We start from the raw sequence: 17860 nt of genomic DNA on the forward strand, positions 1-17860 counted from the left end.
GCCCTCTTTAATCCTGTGATGCACCAATCTGTAGAGCGCCCAACATTCTGCGGTGGGATGTTGTACATAGTTATGCAGGCAGCAGAAGCGAGGATCTCTTCTTTCTTCCTTCGTGGGTTCTTTGGAAACCTGGTTGGGTTTAAAGATTCCGTCTGCTATCCATTTGTCTAGCAGCACATCCAGCTCCTTAGGAGTACATGGTATAGGTGGGGGCGTATCATATTCCCTCCCTTCAGTTTTCCTTCTCCGTTCTCCGATGGACACCGCCATAGCCTGCGGGGCGTTTCTTTTGTTTGAGCTTGGTTTTACGGACTGGGCTGTCTTCTTGGCTTTCTACAACAGCTATGCAAACTGAGAAATTTCTAGATTTTCTAGGACTGCTCTGAATTCTCGAATCATGTTAGTCATACATATTTCTACTAAGGTTCTTTCTTCACAATGGTCATAGCAGTCAAGTGCGTCCCTAAACCTCTTGATATATTTCATCAAATCTTTGCCATTCCTTTGCTTGGTCGCTTGCAGGGTTGTGAGCGTTATTGTTTCCTTCCCGTGGAAGTACTTAGTGCAAAATACATCCACCATGTCATCCCAAGTTAGGATCGATCTTGGTTTTAAGCCGATGTACCAGGTGTATGCCTGGTCACACAGTGACTTTGAAAATTCTCGAAGACATAAGTCTTCGTCTGTGGTGTAAGGACCAAGGGTATCAATAAACTTGCTCACGTGCTCAACTGCAGTTCCTTTCCTACCATCGTATTGTGCAAAGGCCCTCAGCTCATACCTCTTGGGGTATGGTTTGCTGAGTACTTTTAGTGGGTAAAGAGGCCTTCGTGCGTAAAACCTCTCCTTAGGTGTTTTGGCTCTCTCTTGTTCTAGGAGAGCCGCTACTTCAGCCATAGTAATGAAACGTTGTTCTACATTTCGTGGGATACCTCCTGCTAGTGTCTCCTCTCTGTCTGCCGCATGCTCTGGGTCATGCTGGCTCCCATTCTCCTTCGTCTTGTCTGCTTTTAGTTGACGGATTTCTTCCATCATTTGTTGCTGCGAGTGCTGTAGTGATTGTAATACTTCAATAAAAGTACTGACATTATCCGTGGGAATTCTTGGCTGCGACTGAGGATCAGCCCCCATTCTGTTGGCACCTTCCGTTTGGTTAGATTGCTGTTGGTGAGGCGTAGTTGACCTAGACTCTGCTTGTGAGGGTACGACACTTATATTTCATGTCGTTCTGGACTTTGGTGGCATTGTTTGCGAGGGGTTCTGTTTTTTCACCCCTATCTGCTTCCCAACTTCCCAGTGAAGTCGCCAATTGTAAAGTGGTGGGCTATGCTAGTGGTGTTGGGCTGCTTCCTACAGCACTAGGCCCAAGTTTTCTGGATAAGGGAGTTGGGACCGGTCTAGCTGCAACTCAAGTTGGTCCGGCTTGTGCTCAAACTAGGCCAGGTTTGCTAGGAATGCTTACAGCAGACAAAACTGTTTCAGACAAGTTGTGGTAGACAGACATAATAATAATAAAATAAATAAAATATCTAGCCACTTAGTGGGAAATGACCAAACAACCCTCGAACACAATTACAACAGCAACAATAATCATTTTTACGGAAGGGAAAGAACTAAACAGAAGTGAACAAGTATTAATATGTATGGTTAATCAGAATGTTAGGAAATCAACTAAAGTCCGGTTCATAGGAGCAAAGCCAGAGAGGAAAGAGCATTCCTTCTTAACGCAATTAATCTCTCAGGAAGAGTCCTGCCGTGGAGATTAACTGCCCTGAGGGAAATGGACCTGAGTGGTTTATGCACAGAGGCTCCTTGTGGTTTTCACAGAGAGCAAGACTTTATGAGGGAGAGAGGGAATCAATCTACCGGTGCATGTCTGCCGTTGTAATTCTCACTTTGTTTTCTTTCTGGTTGTTTTCTTTCTTTCTTCCCTACTCGTTTCTTTTTCTATTTCTTGGTTTCCCTTTTCAAATTCCTATTTCTTAGTCAAGGTTCCTGTTGTTACTCTGTTTTCTGTTCACGACAAGACCCTCTTTTTATAGTGCCTGTCGTGACTGAATTTTACTGTTTTAGCCCTTAATCTCCTTTGTCTGGTCTGGGCGTACTGGCCGACCGTCACTGTTCCATCTGTGTGCCACCCTCCATCACTAGACAAAGAAGGGTATTTTGTTTGCTTGTCTGCCGTGGCACCCTTTACTGCTATGGTCTGAGTTCTTTCTCTCTCCCTATCCCTTATGGCATGCACCTAGTGGTTCTAATTCAGCTTTCTTCTTTTGGGTAATAAGTCATCCCAGCAGGACACCTCCCCGAAAGAGCCTGAGTTGGAATCTCAAAAATAGATTTTTCTCCTCTCCCCACCACCAAACCATGCCCTTTGAATCTCTGACCCCTGACCTCACCATGCTTTGTATTGGCTGGGTAAAGGTTGGTGGTGCCTGGACTTTGCGCGTGCCTTCCTTCCATATGTGTCCAAAATCTGCCTGCTGCCCATTCGTCTGTCGTGGTCTGGAGGCTTGCCTGCATAGCTTTCCGTTCGTTTTCTTTGACCTTTTATGTGGGCTGCTTTTTGATTTCCCGCTCTTCTTAGGAGCTAGGCCTTATTTGATGATGGACCTTATATTTCTTTGGCCTATTTCTTGATTTCCCTCATTTCCTGCCATATTGTTCTGTTATTCCTGCTGTAATGACTCATTCCTGCTAGGCCTCTTTAGGCTAGCTGTTTACTCTTTCCCCCAGTGGCTTGGTATGGCTACTGGTTTTTTTCTTACTTATAGGCTCTTGTTGTTTTTTTGTTGGGCATCCTTGGCCCACTTGCTTTCTTTGGGCTTCCTTGACCCTTTTACTAATTCTGCATTCCCATGAGCTTTTACTAACTTCATTGGGCTTCTCTAGCCCAATTACCTTATTCTCATCCTTGGGGTTCATGGGCCTGCCATAAACCCCTTACTTTCTTAGTTTGCATTACTTTGGGCCTGCGGTGGCCCTTTCTCACTTTTCTACATCATACACTGCGCATGGGATGCTATTTTTCTCTTTCCGGGCTTCTTTAAGCCCACTTGCCTCTTCGAGGCCCATTTGTTTATTTCATAGGTCTGTGATCCATTATTCCTGCCGCTTGGGTCTAATGGTTTTGCTATCTGCTTGCCAATTCTTTGCTGCCCTTATTATTGGACTTTTCTTCTTTCTACCTGGATTCTCACAAATGGCCCTAAAAAAAGGGCATGTTATTTTAGAATTTGTATGAAGATATTTTGGTACACCAAAAATTGAAGACGAAACAGTGGAATCCTCATATTAGTAGTGTGTTTATATATATAAAAGATTATATATACTTAAATCAAGCATCTTACTTATAGTTTATTTATGAGCATATTATTATATTTGAGTTTAGGTTGTTTAATAGTTGAGCCTAAATTTATTTTGAGCTTAGCTCATTTGCTAAATAAACAAGTATAAAAAAGATTTTTATTGAGTTTTGCTCAAACTGTTTTTAAGCAAATTGATTAAAATGAATTGTTATTTTGACTAAAGAGATATGGATGACTTGACCTAATTGAATTATTAAAGAAAAATTGTAGGGATAAGGGCCCAAAATTGTATATTGGGTCTGGGGCTTTGACCGAGGACGTTGATTGGTCCAAGGACCAATAAATAACAATAAGGATATCAAGTTTAGAATTCTATAAGTAACATACGAGTGGAGAGGTCGGGAAAGGTGGTCCAAGGAGGATTATTTTCCTCGGATGAATGAAGCACAGATCAAATGGCTATTCTACCGCCCAAAGTGACCCTACAAGAGACTCTGCTAAGAGGGACGTGCATGTTAAAGCGAACTGGAAGAATGGGAGCTAGGAAATATCTAAGGAAAAGCTGCTGCCACCGCATTAAATGCCCTGCAGCTAACTTTCTGGCAGCATTTATGTGGAGAAGACCCCTGAACAGTCCTGAACAGTGCTGTTTTGGCTACCTCAATTCACAAAAGGCCTGAAAGGGTGTCTGATGGGATAAGCATTCGAGTAGCAGCTTGGATAATCGACAAGTGTAGGATCAAGATCATCTGTGAGAATTATATAATGTAAGAGATCCTCCATGGATGAGGATCGATAAATCACAAGAGAAACACTATAGCAATCAAGAACCAACTCTGTAATCAAACTTGAGAGGAATATATAAGAATTGATCTCCTCGGACTGTGGTGAGGACGATTTTCTCTAATTCAATTAAACCCGTTTCCCTGTTTCGGTCAACTGGGCCCACTTTATTTGCGATTCAACTCATTCTAACCCAGTTTTTCAACCCACTATCTACAAATTCATTGTTTTGGGCTTTTTGGGCCTAGGTCCATCCATCATCGGGGCTAGTGTTCCTAGCTTGGCCCTTACAAAAATAATTTCAATAACTTGTTGGTCCCATGCCTCTTTCCCAAATTTCCATATTTAATAACATGTCATCCTATCTTTGAAACAACAAGGGGTGCATATACAATCCAAAACCTAAACAACATGACTAATTTTATGCTCTTTTTGTAATATGCAAAATTGTGATTAAAGTAATATCATTTTAATATATATGTATATATATATTTTAACAAATTTTCAAGGAAATAAGTTTATTTATTTTTATAGATAAAATTGGATTTGAAATATATTGTTGTTTCCTTATGGTGATTGTGATTTACTATTGTGGGGGGAGTGAGTATTACCACCCCATGGATTATGGGCAGAAGAAAGAATGTCGCGAAGACATTTCAATAATGAGAAAACGGCCCAAGATCTCAACATTGAGAGCCTAAGCCCGTGGAGCAATAGGACGGCCTAGACAATCCACCAAGGTAATTCGAGGAATACCTAACCAAGGAGAGATTCAACTGGGTTGTCGAAGACATTATCTCAGCCCCTTTTTCTCAAGGAACTCAAAAAGGATGACACAAAACCTAAAGTAATAGTCACCTCCGCATTAATGAGGTGTTCCTAACTAATGTTAGCCATATTAAATGATGAACGACTGGCCTAAATAGTAGAGACACAATAAAAGTCTCTCTTCATGATCAAGAAATAGAAGAGTGTCTGATGGGACAAGTATCTCTTGCCATCCAACCATAAAACATACAACTGGAAAGGAGGAAGGAGGGAGAGATAAAAGGAGTGGTTAGCTCATAGAGGTGGGGATTCAGAAAAATTGAGGAGAAAGAGAAAGAGCAAGAGTTTGTATTCCTTTTTGCTTCATACTTTTTATCTTAAGATAAAGATTTTCTTAATTTAATTCGTTTTGTTCATCCATCTTTGTCCTTCAATTACCTATCCAATCTTCCCATTGTGGATTTTTCATCCTTTCTTAGAAATTAAATTAGTTGTGTTGATCAAGAACCAAACCTACCCCCACAACTATCAAACCAAATTTTATTAGATTAATTTTGATTTAGGCAAGATTCAAATTGACCAATAAATTGTATATGCTTTAATTATAAAAAGAGGTTATGAAAAATTGTATATTGTTAGACTCAGACTTATTTATACCTTCTAGGCACAAAACACAATTTGCCCCCTTAACTTAGAGGTTCAATTCTTTTAAAAAGATATTTATATAAATTTAGTATTTGTTTGAGTACACCATTTATATGAAAAATTGTATATTGTTAGACTCAGACTTATTTTTTATTTATAACTGAAAGTCTATTAATTTATTCGAGATTTTAAGTGGGAGAGAATGAAATGAGTAGGAAAGAATACTTATTCCTCTTTATTCTCTTAAAATTTCAAATGTTCACTCTCCCTGAAATTGGGAAAAATTAGAGGGAATAGAATTCGATTTAATTTTTTACTAAAACTTCCAAAATACTCCTATATATTCAACATTTTATTTTAATATATATTCTCTTAAAAATGATTTTATTCTTTTTCCTGTTACTTATAAACAAGATTATTTACATTCCATATTTTTATTTTAAAACATCCGAACAAAACCATTTAATTTAATTTCATTCATTTTCCTTATTTAAATACATTCAACTCAATTCCATTCATTTCTATTTCCTTATAATAGTGCTGTTACCTTATAAATTTCCAAAAAGTTAGCAATGCGGTAGAATCCAAGAAATTAAAATAAAAAGATTCTCATTCGAAGTTGCTAGTTGGATTTGCTTCAGCCACCTCAAATATTGGGCAGTTCGGTCACTTGCCCGCGGGCAGCGCAACAAGTATCATTAATTTTTATAGTAAAAAAGCACGTGTAATAAATCAATAATTATCAGAGAATCCTACAAAAGCAAGCAACCTCTCTTCTCTTTCCTTGGGATTTTGTCAAAAAACAAGACCAAAGGAAGTAGAGGGAAATACAGAAATTCTTTCTTAATTATCATAACAGCAGAATCTGCCCGATTCCCTTTGATAACAAAATACAATTCTTAGGATTTTTAGTTTACGTACTGCGTACTGCTGGGGATGCGGGCAGGTTTGGTCTATATATATGTATATATATTAGATTAGATAGATACCCTTTGTTTTGTATGTAAATAATAAGTAAAAAATCTATAGTCTGATAGAACAATCATTCATATTCATATATTTTTGTTGTTGTTGTGTATATATATATATATATATATATAAATCAACAGCAAAGGTTGTTGTTGTGTTTAGTTTCTGAGATGGGTCTGTTGGGTGATTCAGAAGAGGGTGGAAAAGGAAGTTCATGGGGTGGAGGTGGTGTTATTAGTAGTTTGATTAGAAGGAAGCAGGTGGATTCTGTTCATGCAAAGTCTTCAGCAGGTCACCAATTGGCCAAGGCCTTGTCTGTTCCTCATTTAATTGCAATTGGTAATTCCTTTTCTTTCAATTTTGGGGGCCTTTCTGTTCATGGGTTTCATCTTATACGTTTTTGTCCTTGTTTTTTTCTTTTTGGGTGAATGAATATTCATTTATTCAATCAATTGGGAAATTCAACACACAAAATCTGCAAATACATGATACCCTGTTCAACTACACAGCCCTATCTATAGTTGCTCTTTATTTTTATTTTTATTTTTTATAATTCTTGTTACCATGAGAATTCCCCCCCTTTTATTTCATCTTTTATAAATACAGTCTTCAACTCAAATTCCAGCTTCACATGTGGCCTTGGTTTTTTTTTTTTTTTTTTTTTAAATTTCTCTTTTCTTCTTCTAATTGATTGATAGTGCACTGTTTTTTATAAGCTTGTATGCTGATTATTTGATAAGTAATAAGCTTAATTAGAAAAATAAGGAAATCCTAAAAAAATTGATAACCATTTCAATCCACTTTTTAGATTGTAATTTATCTACTTTTAACATTTAGTCTTTTGGTTAGGAGTGTATTGAATTTTGAGTTCACAGCTTACTATTGAATTCTTATACAATATGTTTAGGAGTTGGCTCAACCATTGGAGCTGGAGTGTATATTCTTGTGGGAACGGTTGCTAGAGAGCATTCGGGACCGGCTCTCACCATTTCCTTTCTAATAGCTGGAATAGCAGCTGGTCTTTCAGCTTTTTGCTATGCAGAGCTTTCAAGTCGTTGTCCATCTGCTGGGAGTGCCTATCATTATTCGTACATATGTGTTGGCGAAGGGTAATTTGATACAGCTTTTTTAATCATTTGACTGCTGTTTAGTTATCATTTCGATGGTTCCTTTTTTTTTTACTTATCAAAGGATAGTTTACTTGATAGTAAGTAAACCTTTTCAATCAAAAACTATTATTTTTAAATTAATTCATTTCTGGCAATGGACGCCTGGAGTTGATGACTTCAAGAATTTCGATGATATGATTAATGTAAAATGAGCATTCTTCACCACTTAATCTACTTATCAAAAAAAAAAAAAAAAAGACTTTTGACATACCTTCGGTTGGTGATTTGGGACTGTGGACTGTTGTTTTGTGCAGTGTTGCTTGGTTGGTTGGTTGGGCCTTGATACTGGAATATACAATAGGTGGTGCTGCTGTTGCTCGTGGCATATCTCCAAATCTGGTGCAGTAAATTTCTGTGTCTTTAAAATGTTTAATTTTGACATTGGAATGTCTTCATTGAGCTTAAATCAATTGTGAATGTTTCTACTAAGCTAAAATGCGTTCATCTTGCTTGTTTTTTTAAGATTCTCCAACACAACTTCTTGATTTAGATTTATTTGCTCTAAGTCATGTTGTTATTTGCCACCAACTTCATTATAGATACAAATAGATATGTAGGAAGTTCTTCTTAGATACTAGGAAATGGAAATATTTACATGAAACTGCTCGAATCATGGTGAAACAAAACGTGGAAAGTCATGCCATTTTTATCTTCATCTTTTTTTTATGTATTATTCATCATTGAAGGGAAGAAAATGTAGATTATTGGGCTTGAAAATAGTGAATTTTTGTTTTTTTGTTTTTTTTTTGTTTTTGTATATTGATTCCTATCCATATGACTAAATTAATAATGTAAGTAAGATGGATACTCAATGTACATCCTGGTATTTATTATGGATAAGAAAAAAAAATATTTTGGTAAAGTGATTCTAGCATCATTAGCTTTGTCCTTGAGATTTCTGAAGTCTTGAAAATCCAAACTCTTAACCATTTGCCATCTGCTAGAAATGAAACAATTATGAAATAAATAAGCCTGTACAAGATTCAATGTGTATAATGTTGCATTGATTCTCATTTTAAATGCATGGTAGAAGGATGGTTGGCAGGTTCTCCTTTGATTTTAATGGTCTAGTCTAATCAAAATCAATATCTCACAAGGAATAAGGTGTCAATCAAGTACACTACCATTACAACACGTAGATAGTATGAAGCTTTGGTCTTTTCTTTTCCTTCATTTCTTTTCTCTCTTTTGTTTCTCTTTTAAATTTCAGAATTTCTCTTGCTTTTTTGACAACTATTGTGGCCAGAATTGGAGGATGTACCTTTGTTTCTTTTCTGAATTCTAGTTAAAGATTATAGAAGAATGGTCTGCTTTATTATTACAATATGTATTTAGTTGTTTCCTTTCTTTTTCTAGGCTTTGCTTTTTGGAGGCCCGAATAGTTTGCCTGCTATTATAGCCCGTCAACATATTCCTGGGCTCGATATCGACGTTGACCCATGTGCAGCTGTTCTAGTATTTATTGTTACTGGGCTATTATGTGTTGGAATCAAGGAGGTATATATGCGAATCTTTTTTTTTCTTTTTTAAATTTCCGTATTTTCCTTTTTTTCCAAATAGCTTTCTTCCCATTTTAAGAAATTATTTTCTTCATCTTGAATGCTTAAAATTTTGCAGAGCACACAGGCACAAGTCATTATCACTACAGCAAATGTATGTGCTATGAGTTTTGTCATAATAGCAGGTGGTTACCTGGGATTCACAACTGGATGGGCTGGTTATGAACTTCCAACAGGGTACTTTCTGTCCCTGCTTGTATATTTACTCGGATGTGATGGGATTTCTTAAATTAAGTTCTCTCCCCCTCACCCCAAAATAAAAAATTCATTAATTTGATAGGTATTTTCCCTTTGGGGTTGATGGGATGCTTGCTGGTTCTGCAACAGTCTTCTTTGCATACATTGGTTTTGATTCAGTTGCCAGCACTGCTGAGGAGGTATAGATGTGTTTTTGTTTGCACATTCGTTTTGTCATTGGTAAAGGGGTTTAATTACTTCAGGGGATTTCAATGTTTACAATCATGTCTTTGATTGACCCAACAGGTGAAGAATCCTCAACGAGATTTGCCTCTTGGGATTGGAGCTTCTTTGTTTCTTTGTTGTGCATTATATATGATGGTCTCTGTCGTAGTTGTTGGTTTAGTACCTTATTATGCAATGGATCCCGACACCCCCATCTCCTCCGCATTTGCTAGCCATGGGATGCAATGGGCAGCGTGAGTGTATATTTTAGTTTAAATTCCTTGGTATGTTGAATTCTTTATAATTTTTTGGCAAGTAGGATGTTGTAGCTTGAAAAAGCGTCTTTGCTTGTGATTACAGTTACATAATAGCTGTTGGAACTGTTACTGCTCTCTGCTCAACGTTATTGGGTTCCATTCTTCCTCAGGTATATAAGTGGAATCCTCCCTGTGTCTTCATTTAGTTTACAGTGTTAAGTGACCATATTTATGGTTCACATATCTGATTATTTTGATGAATTGAAGCTGACTTGCAAAAATTGTTCATGTTAGTTGGTTCTAGCATCTAGAACTTGTTAGGGATGAAAATGAAGTCTTCAATATAAGTTTTGTTCATGGTCTGGGTTCTCTGTGTTGTTAAAATAAAAGTGTTTTGGGTTTGATAAGTTGACCCTAACACACAAAATATTATTTATATATAAAGAAGTACAGTGATTTTACTGTTTTGCCCCTAGTTTATACCCATAACACTCCCCCTCAAGCTGGAGAGTATATATCATACAATCCCAGCTTATTACATAATAAACCCAAATGAGTCTTACATAAAGCTTTGGTAAACATAATCAGCAACTTGGACTCTTGTAGAATTATATGGAGTAGCAATTACGCCCTCTTCTACTTTCTCCTGAGCAATATGACAATCTACTTCTATATGCTTGGTTCGCTCACGGAACATAGGATTGGAGGCGATGTGAATTGCTGCTTGTTATCACAATGCATGGTCATAGGCACCTTCACAACAAATTTTAATTCCTCAAGTATATGCTTAATCCACATAAGCTCACATGATGTGTGTGCCATGACTTTATACTCAACCTTTGCACTAGATTTGGCAACAAAAATTTGTTTCTTACTTTTCCAAGTAATCAGGTTTCCTCCCAGAAAAGTGCAATACTTAGTAATGGATTTTCTATCTGACAGTGATCCTATCCAATTAGCATCAGTGTAGGTTGGCTTGTACCTATAGATGATTGTTAGCTTTATACAAAAGTTCATGGCCTGGATGTGCTTTAATGTACCTCACAATCCGAATAACTGCCTCTGAATGTGGAAGGCGAGGATCTTTCACATACTGACTCAAAACACTAATTGCAAATGATATATCTAGGCGAGTGATTGTGAGATAATTTAGTTTACCAACCAGACGGCGATATCTCTCAAGATTAGATAACAGCTCCCTTGATGTTCGTACAATTTGACATTAGGATCCATTGGGGTCTCCACTGGTTTAGATCCTAACAAGCTAGTTTCTTCCAAAATATCCAACACATACTTTCTTTGTGATAAACTAATGTCTTCTTTAGATTGTGCTACCTCAATACCCATGATATAACGAAGTTTACCTAGATCCTTAGTTCAAAAGGAGTTTTGAAGGTATCTTTTCAAATCATCAATACCCTTTTTGTCATCACCAGTGATTATAATATCAACATATACTATCAACAAAATCTTTTTTCTTGCAGAGGTACAAGAAAACACAAAGTGATTAGAGTGGCAATGTCAAAATTCAAACTTTTACACTACTTCAATGAATTTACCAAACCAAGCCATAGGATATTGTTTAAGATCATAGATGGCCTTATGCAACCTACACACTTTTCCAGACGCCCCCCTAAGCAACAAACCCAAGCGGTTACTCCATATATACCTCTTCCTTTGAATCAGCATTAATCGAAATTGTGGCCAACCCAAATTAGCAGCCAAGTAGATCAAAATCCTGATGGAAGAAATTTAGCAATAGACAAGAATGTCTTTGCATAGTCGATGCCATATGTATAGGTATACCCTTTAGCAACCAAGCGACCCTTCAAATGCTCAATAGAACCATCAGGTAAGTACTTCACAGTATACACCTAATGACACCCAATAGTAGTTTTCCCAGTATCTCAATAAAAGGGCCTTGTTTCCATTTAGTATTTCCAAGGTGCACTGTTGCTTTGATTTAAAAGCCATGCAGATGAGGAATTGATATAGAACAGATCTAGAAACCTGTCTAGATTGCCTTATTCAGAAATGGTTAGTGTTAGGAAAATTATGATGTTAGGATTTGGGGTTCTAGAGGAAAGGGTTTTATGCTAGTTTAATTTAGAATATGGTGGGGTCTTGGAGGCAAAAATTTCAGGAATAGTTAATGGATTAATTGATGGCTTGAGTAGAGGGAATATTTTCGTTTCAAGTGTTACATTGACTTTTCTCGCATGCTTTTTTTAATTTAATTTTATTATTTTTTAAATTTCTTGTATATTTCTCTTAAGACCCCCGCCTAGTATGGGCTGAGTTCCTTTCTGCTTGTTTATCTTCCCAAATGTTTCATTGCTTTTATCACAAATGAGGTTTTTTTTTTCTCCCTCTCCTCCTGCCTGATGAGATATAAATTTCTTCCATCTTTCTGTGTTTCTCAGCCACGGATTCTGATGGCTATGGCTAGAGATGGATTGCTGCCGCCATTTTTCTCAGAGGTCAATATAAAGACTCAAGTTCCTATGAAGGGCACAATAGTGACTGGGATTGGTGCTGCAATCTTAGCATTCATTATGGATGTTTCACAGCTGGCAGGGATGGTGAGTTAACTTCTGTGATCACCTTTCAAAGTAGTGATGGTAGTGTAATTAACTTATGTGCTTCATAGTTGTGGGTTACTAGACAGGGCCTCTGCATCAGGGTGGAAAATGGGGCATGGTAATTCTGATCCTTAATATTGTTCAAATCCAATGTTGCAGCCAGGATTTCAATATTGGAAGGGAAAAAGCAATTGTGATGATGCAAAAATATGTGGGGATTTTTTTTTTTTTGGGAGGGGGGTTGGGGCGGGTGGGGAACTAAAAATATTATAACAGTTGTGAGGTGGAGACAATAGCTCTCTTAACCGTGTATGTTGCTTCTTCCCTGATTACATTTATTAATGGCTGTTTAGGAAATTTGTTGTTTTAATACTTGGAAGTGGACAGAAATCCAATTGGGGAGGCCCTTGTTTTCATCTATACCAATATGTTTCCATTCCAGAAAGCCTTTGTTTTGTTGGGGGGGAAAAAAAAAATCCTATAACGTATGTCAATGTTAACAAGGCATAATGTAGATTACTCTGCTGAATGGATTTGTTGGGCACCTGAATAGCCTCTGAGATTAGTTGAAGAATGGAAATTTGAAAATGCTGTCTAAAGCATGATAAGAGTGATTTGTTATTGTATACTGAGTTGTTGGTTTCTGCCTTTTATATGCAGGTCAGTGTGGGTACACTTCTTGCATTTACCATGGTAGCAATATCTGTATTGATACTCAGATATGTCCCACCAGACGAGGTGCCATTGCCTTCATCTCTTCAGGGGTCAATTGATTCAGCATCATTAGAATGTGGAAGGAGTGGCCAGGGCAGTAATGGAGAACAATCTAAATTTAAGGTTGACACTTCTATGGATGATGATAAAAAACCTTTACTTGTCAAAGAGGATGCATCAGGTGATTATCCTCTTACTGCAAAACATCTATTTCTAGGTAACTGTAAGTTACTTACCTGCACTCACTTTTCTGTCTTATGCATGCTGGGCATCCTTTCTGTTAGTTACACCCTGTCCACTATATCAATCTCTGGCATTTGTATGATGGAGCCAACCTGAGATACATTAGTCCAGCAAATACGTTTAAAAAATATCCAAGTATGAATATTCCTGCATCGATTTTGATTCTAAACAATTAGAATGCTAAGTTTTGTTGGCTTAATGAGAGCTTATACACCTGTTTTCATGAAGTAGTCTCTTTTCAATAAAATTATTCTTGCCTCTAAAAAAAGAAGAATAAAATGAAGCCATTTTATAGAATCTGTAATGTATGTCCTCCATGGACTTGGTCCAAATTAAATGAACTAGAGATTTTCCAAGATTTCCATATTTGGGGATTTGTTGGGTGGCTATTAGATGCATATCTGGACTAGAATCCACACAATGTTATGCCTTACTTTCTGTCATCTAGAACCTGCTTTAATGGTTTTTTTTTTCCTTTTTCTTTTGCGTTGATTGCCAGACATATTAAATGAGGAAAACAGGCGGAAAATTGCTGGTTGGACCATAATGCTTACATGTGTTGGGGCTTTTCTCCTTACATACGCAGCTTCAAATTTGGCCCTTCCCAGGTGGGTTTAGCTGCAGATTTTCTTAGAACGTTATTTTCATGGGAGTGAAACTTTGTGATTACACAATCGAATTTCTTGAAGCTTTTGCTTGATATAGAATCCAGAGAAAACAGTTTAGTTTCTCACAAGATGATAATACCATTTGTCCTAGAAGTGTAAGCTATTAGGCCTAACGCTTCTCCTGCACTAGCTTGTATTCCCATACAATACATAGATTATTTTTATCTGAACTATTTTATTACTTATCAAAAAAAAAAAAAAAAAAAAAAAAAAATACACGGGTTGTTATTCATTGTTAATGACAAATAGCTAGAGCATAATTGATGCAGATGGAGTGTTTTGATTCAGAATTGTAAAATAATAGTCGGAGATATTAATTGTTAATGACAAAAGGCTAGAGCATAATTGATGCCAATGGAGTGTTTTGATTCAAAATTGTTTGCAAGCAGTTCATGTTTTGGAATTAGAGGTATTCCTCCTATTAATTACGCTTGTGGCTTGGTTGCATAAAATGATTTCAGCCATTGATGACAATGAGTGGCATCCCATGACTATCCTCCTTCCCTTGGTTGATCTTTTTGGTTAGGTTGATCTTTTTGGATTAACCATCTCAACAGGTCTCAGCTTGCATCAATAATAATAAATGATGTTATTTGAACGTGATATTAAACCCTACTAGGGTAGAATGCTAAGTGAAAAGCATTCTAATTCCCTTTCAAAGGAGCATGATGCATGGAAGAAACTCAAGCAATCACAGGTTTAGTTTTGGCTATTATATATATGAAAAATCTATGGTACTTCTTTGTTTTCTGAGGGTATGGTACTCACTATAGTAATAACCATGTAATTTTAGGTGTTTTAATCTTCATAATTCATTCATAAATGTTAAGAAAATGATGGGATTAAAATGCTTGAGAAATATACAATTCTGATCTAAGTGGGTACCAATACTACAAAGGGACCATAGAAGAATATATAGACCAAAGACATTGTATTTTTTAGTCATAGGGAGGGTTTAGGATTTGAAGACAGGATGTCCTACTTTGATATCATGGGCAGTTTCTGGGTTTCCTAAAAGATTACATTAGAAAATGGTAATTTTTACCAATTATAATGCAGGATTTGTTAAGGATTCTGAGTGTGTTAGAGAGAGAGAGGTGAATGAGAAGTTTATGTTACACATCACACGCAAAAGAATTTTTCTGCATTTTTAGCTTTAGTTTTATTGTGTTAAATTTTCTTACCATTTTTTTAATTGAATAGCAGATCTCTTCGTTTCTCATTGTGCGGTGTTGGTGGTACTCTTCTTCTATCTGGTCTGATTGTGCTGACCTGTATAGATCAGGATGATGCGAGGCATAGCTTTGGGCATACAGGAGGTATGCTTGACATTTTAACCTATGCAGTTGAGAATGTGACAAAGTTAACTTAAGAACGTATTGGATATCAATGTTTGTACACAAATTAGTGATGGGTATAGGCTATGGATTGAATATGTTCACGATGTTAAAAACAGTATCAAGTCCCACCACCCCCCCCCCCCCCCCCTTCCCCCTTCCCCCTTCCCCCAGGATATTCTCTTGATCTATATATAGTTAACGTATGTGGTTTATGTTAATTGTCCGTGTCTATTAGACATTTATCCTAATAGGAGCTAAGATGTAATACAGAGAGATGAATACACATTGGAATCCATGTCACTATTAGTTTTCCAAAACAAGTGTTTTTAGAAATTTAATTCTTGATTTGGTCTAATATTTGGCTTATTAAGCATACATGGGGGACCTATATGTTACACTTTATAAAGTTAATCAGAAATTAGCACCAAATGTAAATTTTAATTTAATGTTTTATCATTTCAAACTCATAAAAGTTGGCTATATGGTGGAAAATAACTTGATATATTGACTATTTTTTCTCTATTACATATGAGATGATCAATTGATCTCTTTTCAGGTTTCATTTGCCCGTTTGTGCCACTGCTACCTATTGCTTGCATTCTCATCAACATCTACTTACTGATTAATCTTGGGTGAGTAGCCAACTTGTTTGCTGTTCATAATTAATTTAGACCATCAAGTTCTTTTTTTGATTTAGACCATCAAGTTCTTTTTTTGGTTTTCTCTATAATGGAATTATTTTGACTATGTCTGGAGAAAGGCGAATTCATCCTGAAACCATTTGTTCTTTTTTTATTGTTTGCATTAAAACAAGTGAAAACAGTGTGCCATCTGTGTTGACAGGAATTCCTATTATGTAATCATAGATCTCATCCTCTTGCCTTCTTTTGTGAACAAATAAAGCATTAGATTAAGTTAGTTTTATGATGAAAATGTTGGTTTACAAATGCTGTCTTGCACTTGGATCAACCAAAATAGATATTAAGTAAATAAATAAAGACAAATTATCAGTATAATGAGGGTGAGAATAAGTAACAGGAAGGCTTTTGCGCATGTAGTGGGTAACCTAAGTGAGAGAGCCAGTATATTCATGTTGTTTCTTTTGAAAGGAGTTTACAGAAATTTTATTTTATTTTCTTTCACAAATGTTAGCTGCCAAATCTGTAATTTTCTAATTCCTATTCTTATGTTTATTATGATGCGGGTTGTGTTTTGTCAGAACTGCCACCTGGGCCCGTGTTTCTATATGGCTGATAGTAGGAGTACTGGTTTATGTATTTTATGGCCGAACTCACAGCTCCTTGCGTCATTCAGTTTACGTGCCTGCAGCTCATGCTGATGAAATTTACAACAGTTCTGTGAGCAGTGTGGCCTAACTTTAACTGTGGAATGCTGTTTCAGCCCTGTATATGAAGGGTCCTCAGTGACCTTGTTTTATAGAAGAATCTCTTTGTTGTATGCTTGAAATCTTAGACAGTTTATTCTTTTACTTCTCATTGTTCGTTACTTTAAATATTATTGTAAAACGGACTGAGATATCAGTCTCTCATTTGTATAATAGCTAATCATAGGCGGGTGGATAGGGCCTTGTTCAAATAATGTAAATTGTCTGCAAATGAACTGTATTTATCAAAAAAGGAAAAAAAAAAAAAAAATGCAAATGAATTCCTTTTGTAGGAAGTATCTCGCATGGAGGCTTTCTTTGTTCTTTGTTGCATGGAAAGCAGATTTCAAAAAACAACCATGAAAAATGGAAAGCAGATTGCCTTTACGTTGTTTAATACTCCCACCTCCATAAAATCCGACTCCACAAACCCTAAACATTCAACGTTATAGCCGGGCTTCTCCTTCTCCAGCGACAGTTTCAGCTATTTCATTCTCGCTTTCTTTAGCATTCCTCGTTTGCCACAACTGAGAAATCAAGGTTCAACTTTTTCTTTTGCTAATTTTTTTATTATTGATTTCTAGGAATCAACAGTTTGTAGGTGATAATGTGAACTGTGATCTGATGATATTTATTGGTTGCATGAATTGGAGGAATGTTTTCCCCTAATGTATTTAGTTTGGATTTAGTTTTAATACAAAACTTCAAAAATTAACTATGACTAATAATAATGGTGTTCATGAATGGGTCATACATAACTTACTAGAAAATTTATCAAAATGCACCGTCCATTGCGCGGGATATCAACTAGTTTATTAATAAAAGATTGTCCATTCGGAGCAATCACAATGTATGAGATATTGTTTTTATTATATGGTATATAATATGATATAATTTGGATATGAATTTATATAATATATAATTTTATTCTAAATATTTTGGTGACAATAAAAAAATGACTGATTATTATATAATTTCACAACTCTTATCTATAAGGACAAAACTTAGGTACAATACCTTAGGTGTTGTTCCTTAGGTTACTCACTTAAGATTGAGCTATGTGGCTACT

The 17860-nt window shown here is 36.4% G+C and overlaps 1 protein-coding gene across 2 annotated transcripts; it reads left to right on the forward strand.

Moving 5' to 3' along the window:
- Positions 1–6253: 6253 nt before the first annotated feature.
- On the forward strand, positions 6254–17087 carry LOC126693056 (cationic amino acid transporter 2, vacuolar-like). Of its 2 annotated transcripts, XM_050388920.1 has the most exons (14): positions 6256–6812; positions 7381–7582; positions 7897–7981; positions 8999–9139; positions 9260–9378; positions 9482–9578; positions 9685–9857; positions 9964–10030; positions 12284–12442; positions 13103–13337; positions 13899–14007; positions 15274–15386; positions 15964–16039; positions 16627–17087. In XM_050388920.1, the coding sequence occupies exons 1-14, from the start codon at positions 6644–6646 to the stop codon at positions 16781–16783; spliced, it is 1902 nt and encodes a 633-aa protein (XP_050244877.1). In that variant the 5' UTR covers positions 6256–6643; the 3' UTR covers positions 16784–17087. The 2 variants fall into 2 exon arrangements, with proteins under 2 accessions (XP_050244878.1, XP_050244877.1); XM_050388921.1 differs by lacking the exon at positions 15274–15386 and having other exon boundaries at positions 6254–6812.
- Positions 17088–17860: the final 773 nt, after the last annotated feature.

Source organism: Quercus robur, chromosome 7, assembly GCF_932294415.1.
Source record: "Quercus robur chromosome 7, dhQueRobu3.1, whole genome shotgun sequence".
NCBI lineage: Eukaryota > Viridiplantae > Streptophyta > Magnoliopsida > Fagales > Fagaceae > Quercus > Quercus robur.

Bases quoted from the DNA above. Each gene is read 5' to 3' on its own strand.
- LOC126693056 (XM_050388920.1), top strand. From the start codon at position 6,644: ATGGGTCTGTTGGGTGATTCAGAAGAGGGTGGAAAAGGAAGTTCATGG. The intron at 10,031-12,283 runs GTATATAAGTGG...TGTGTTTCTCAG, and splicing joins TGGGTTCCATTCTTCCTCAG to CCACGGATTCTGATGGCTAT. The intron at 12,443-13,102 runs GTGAGTTAACTT...TTTTATATGCAG, and splicing joins TTTCACAGCTGGCAGGGATG to GTCAGTGTGGGTACACTTCT.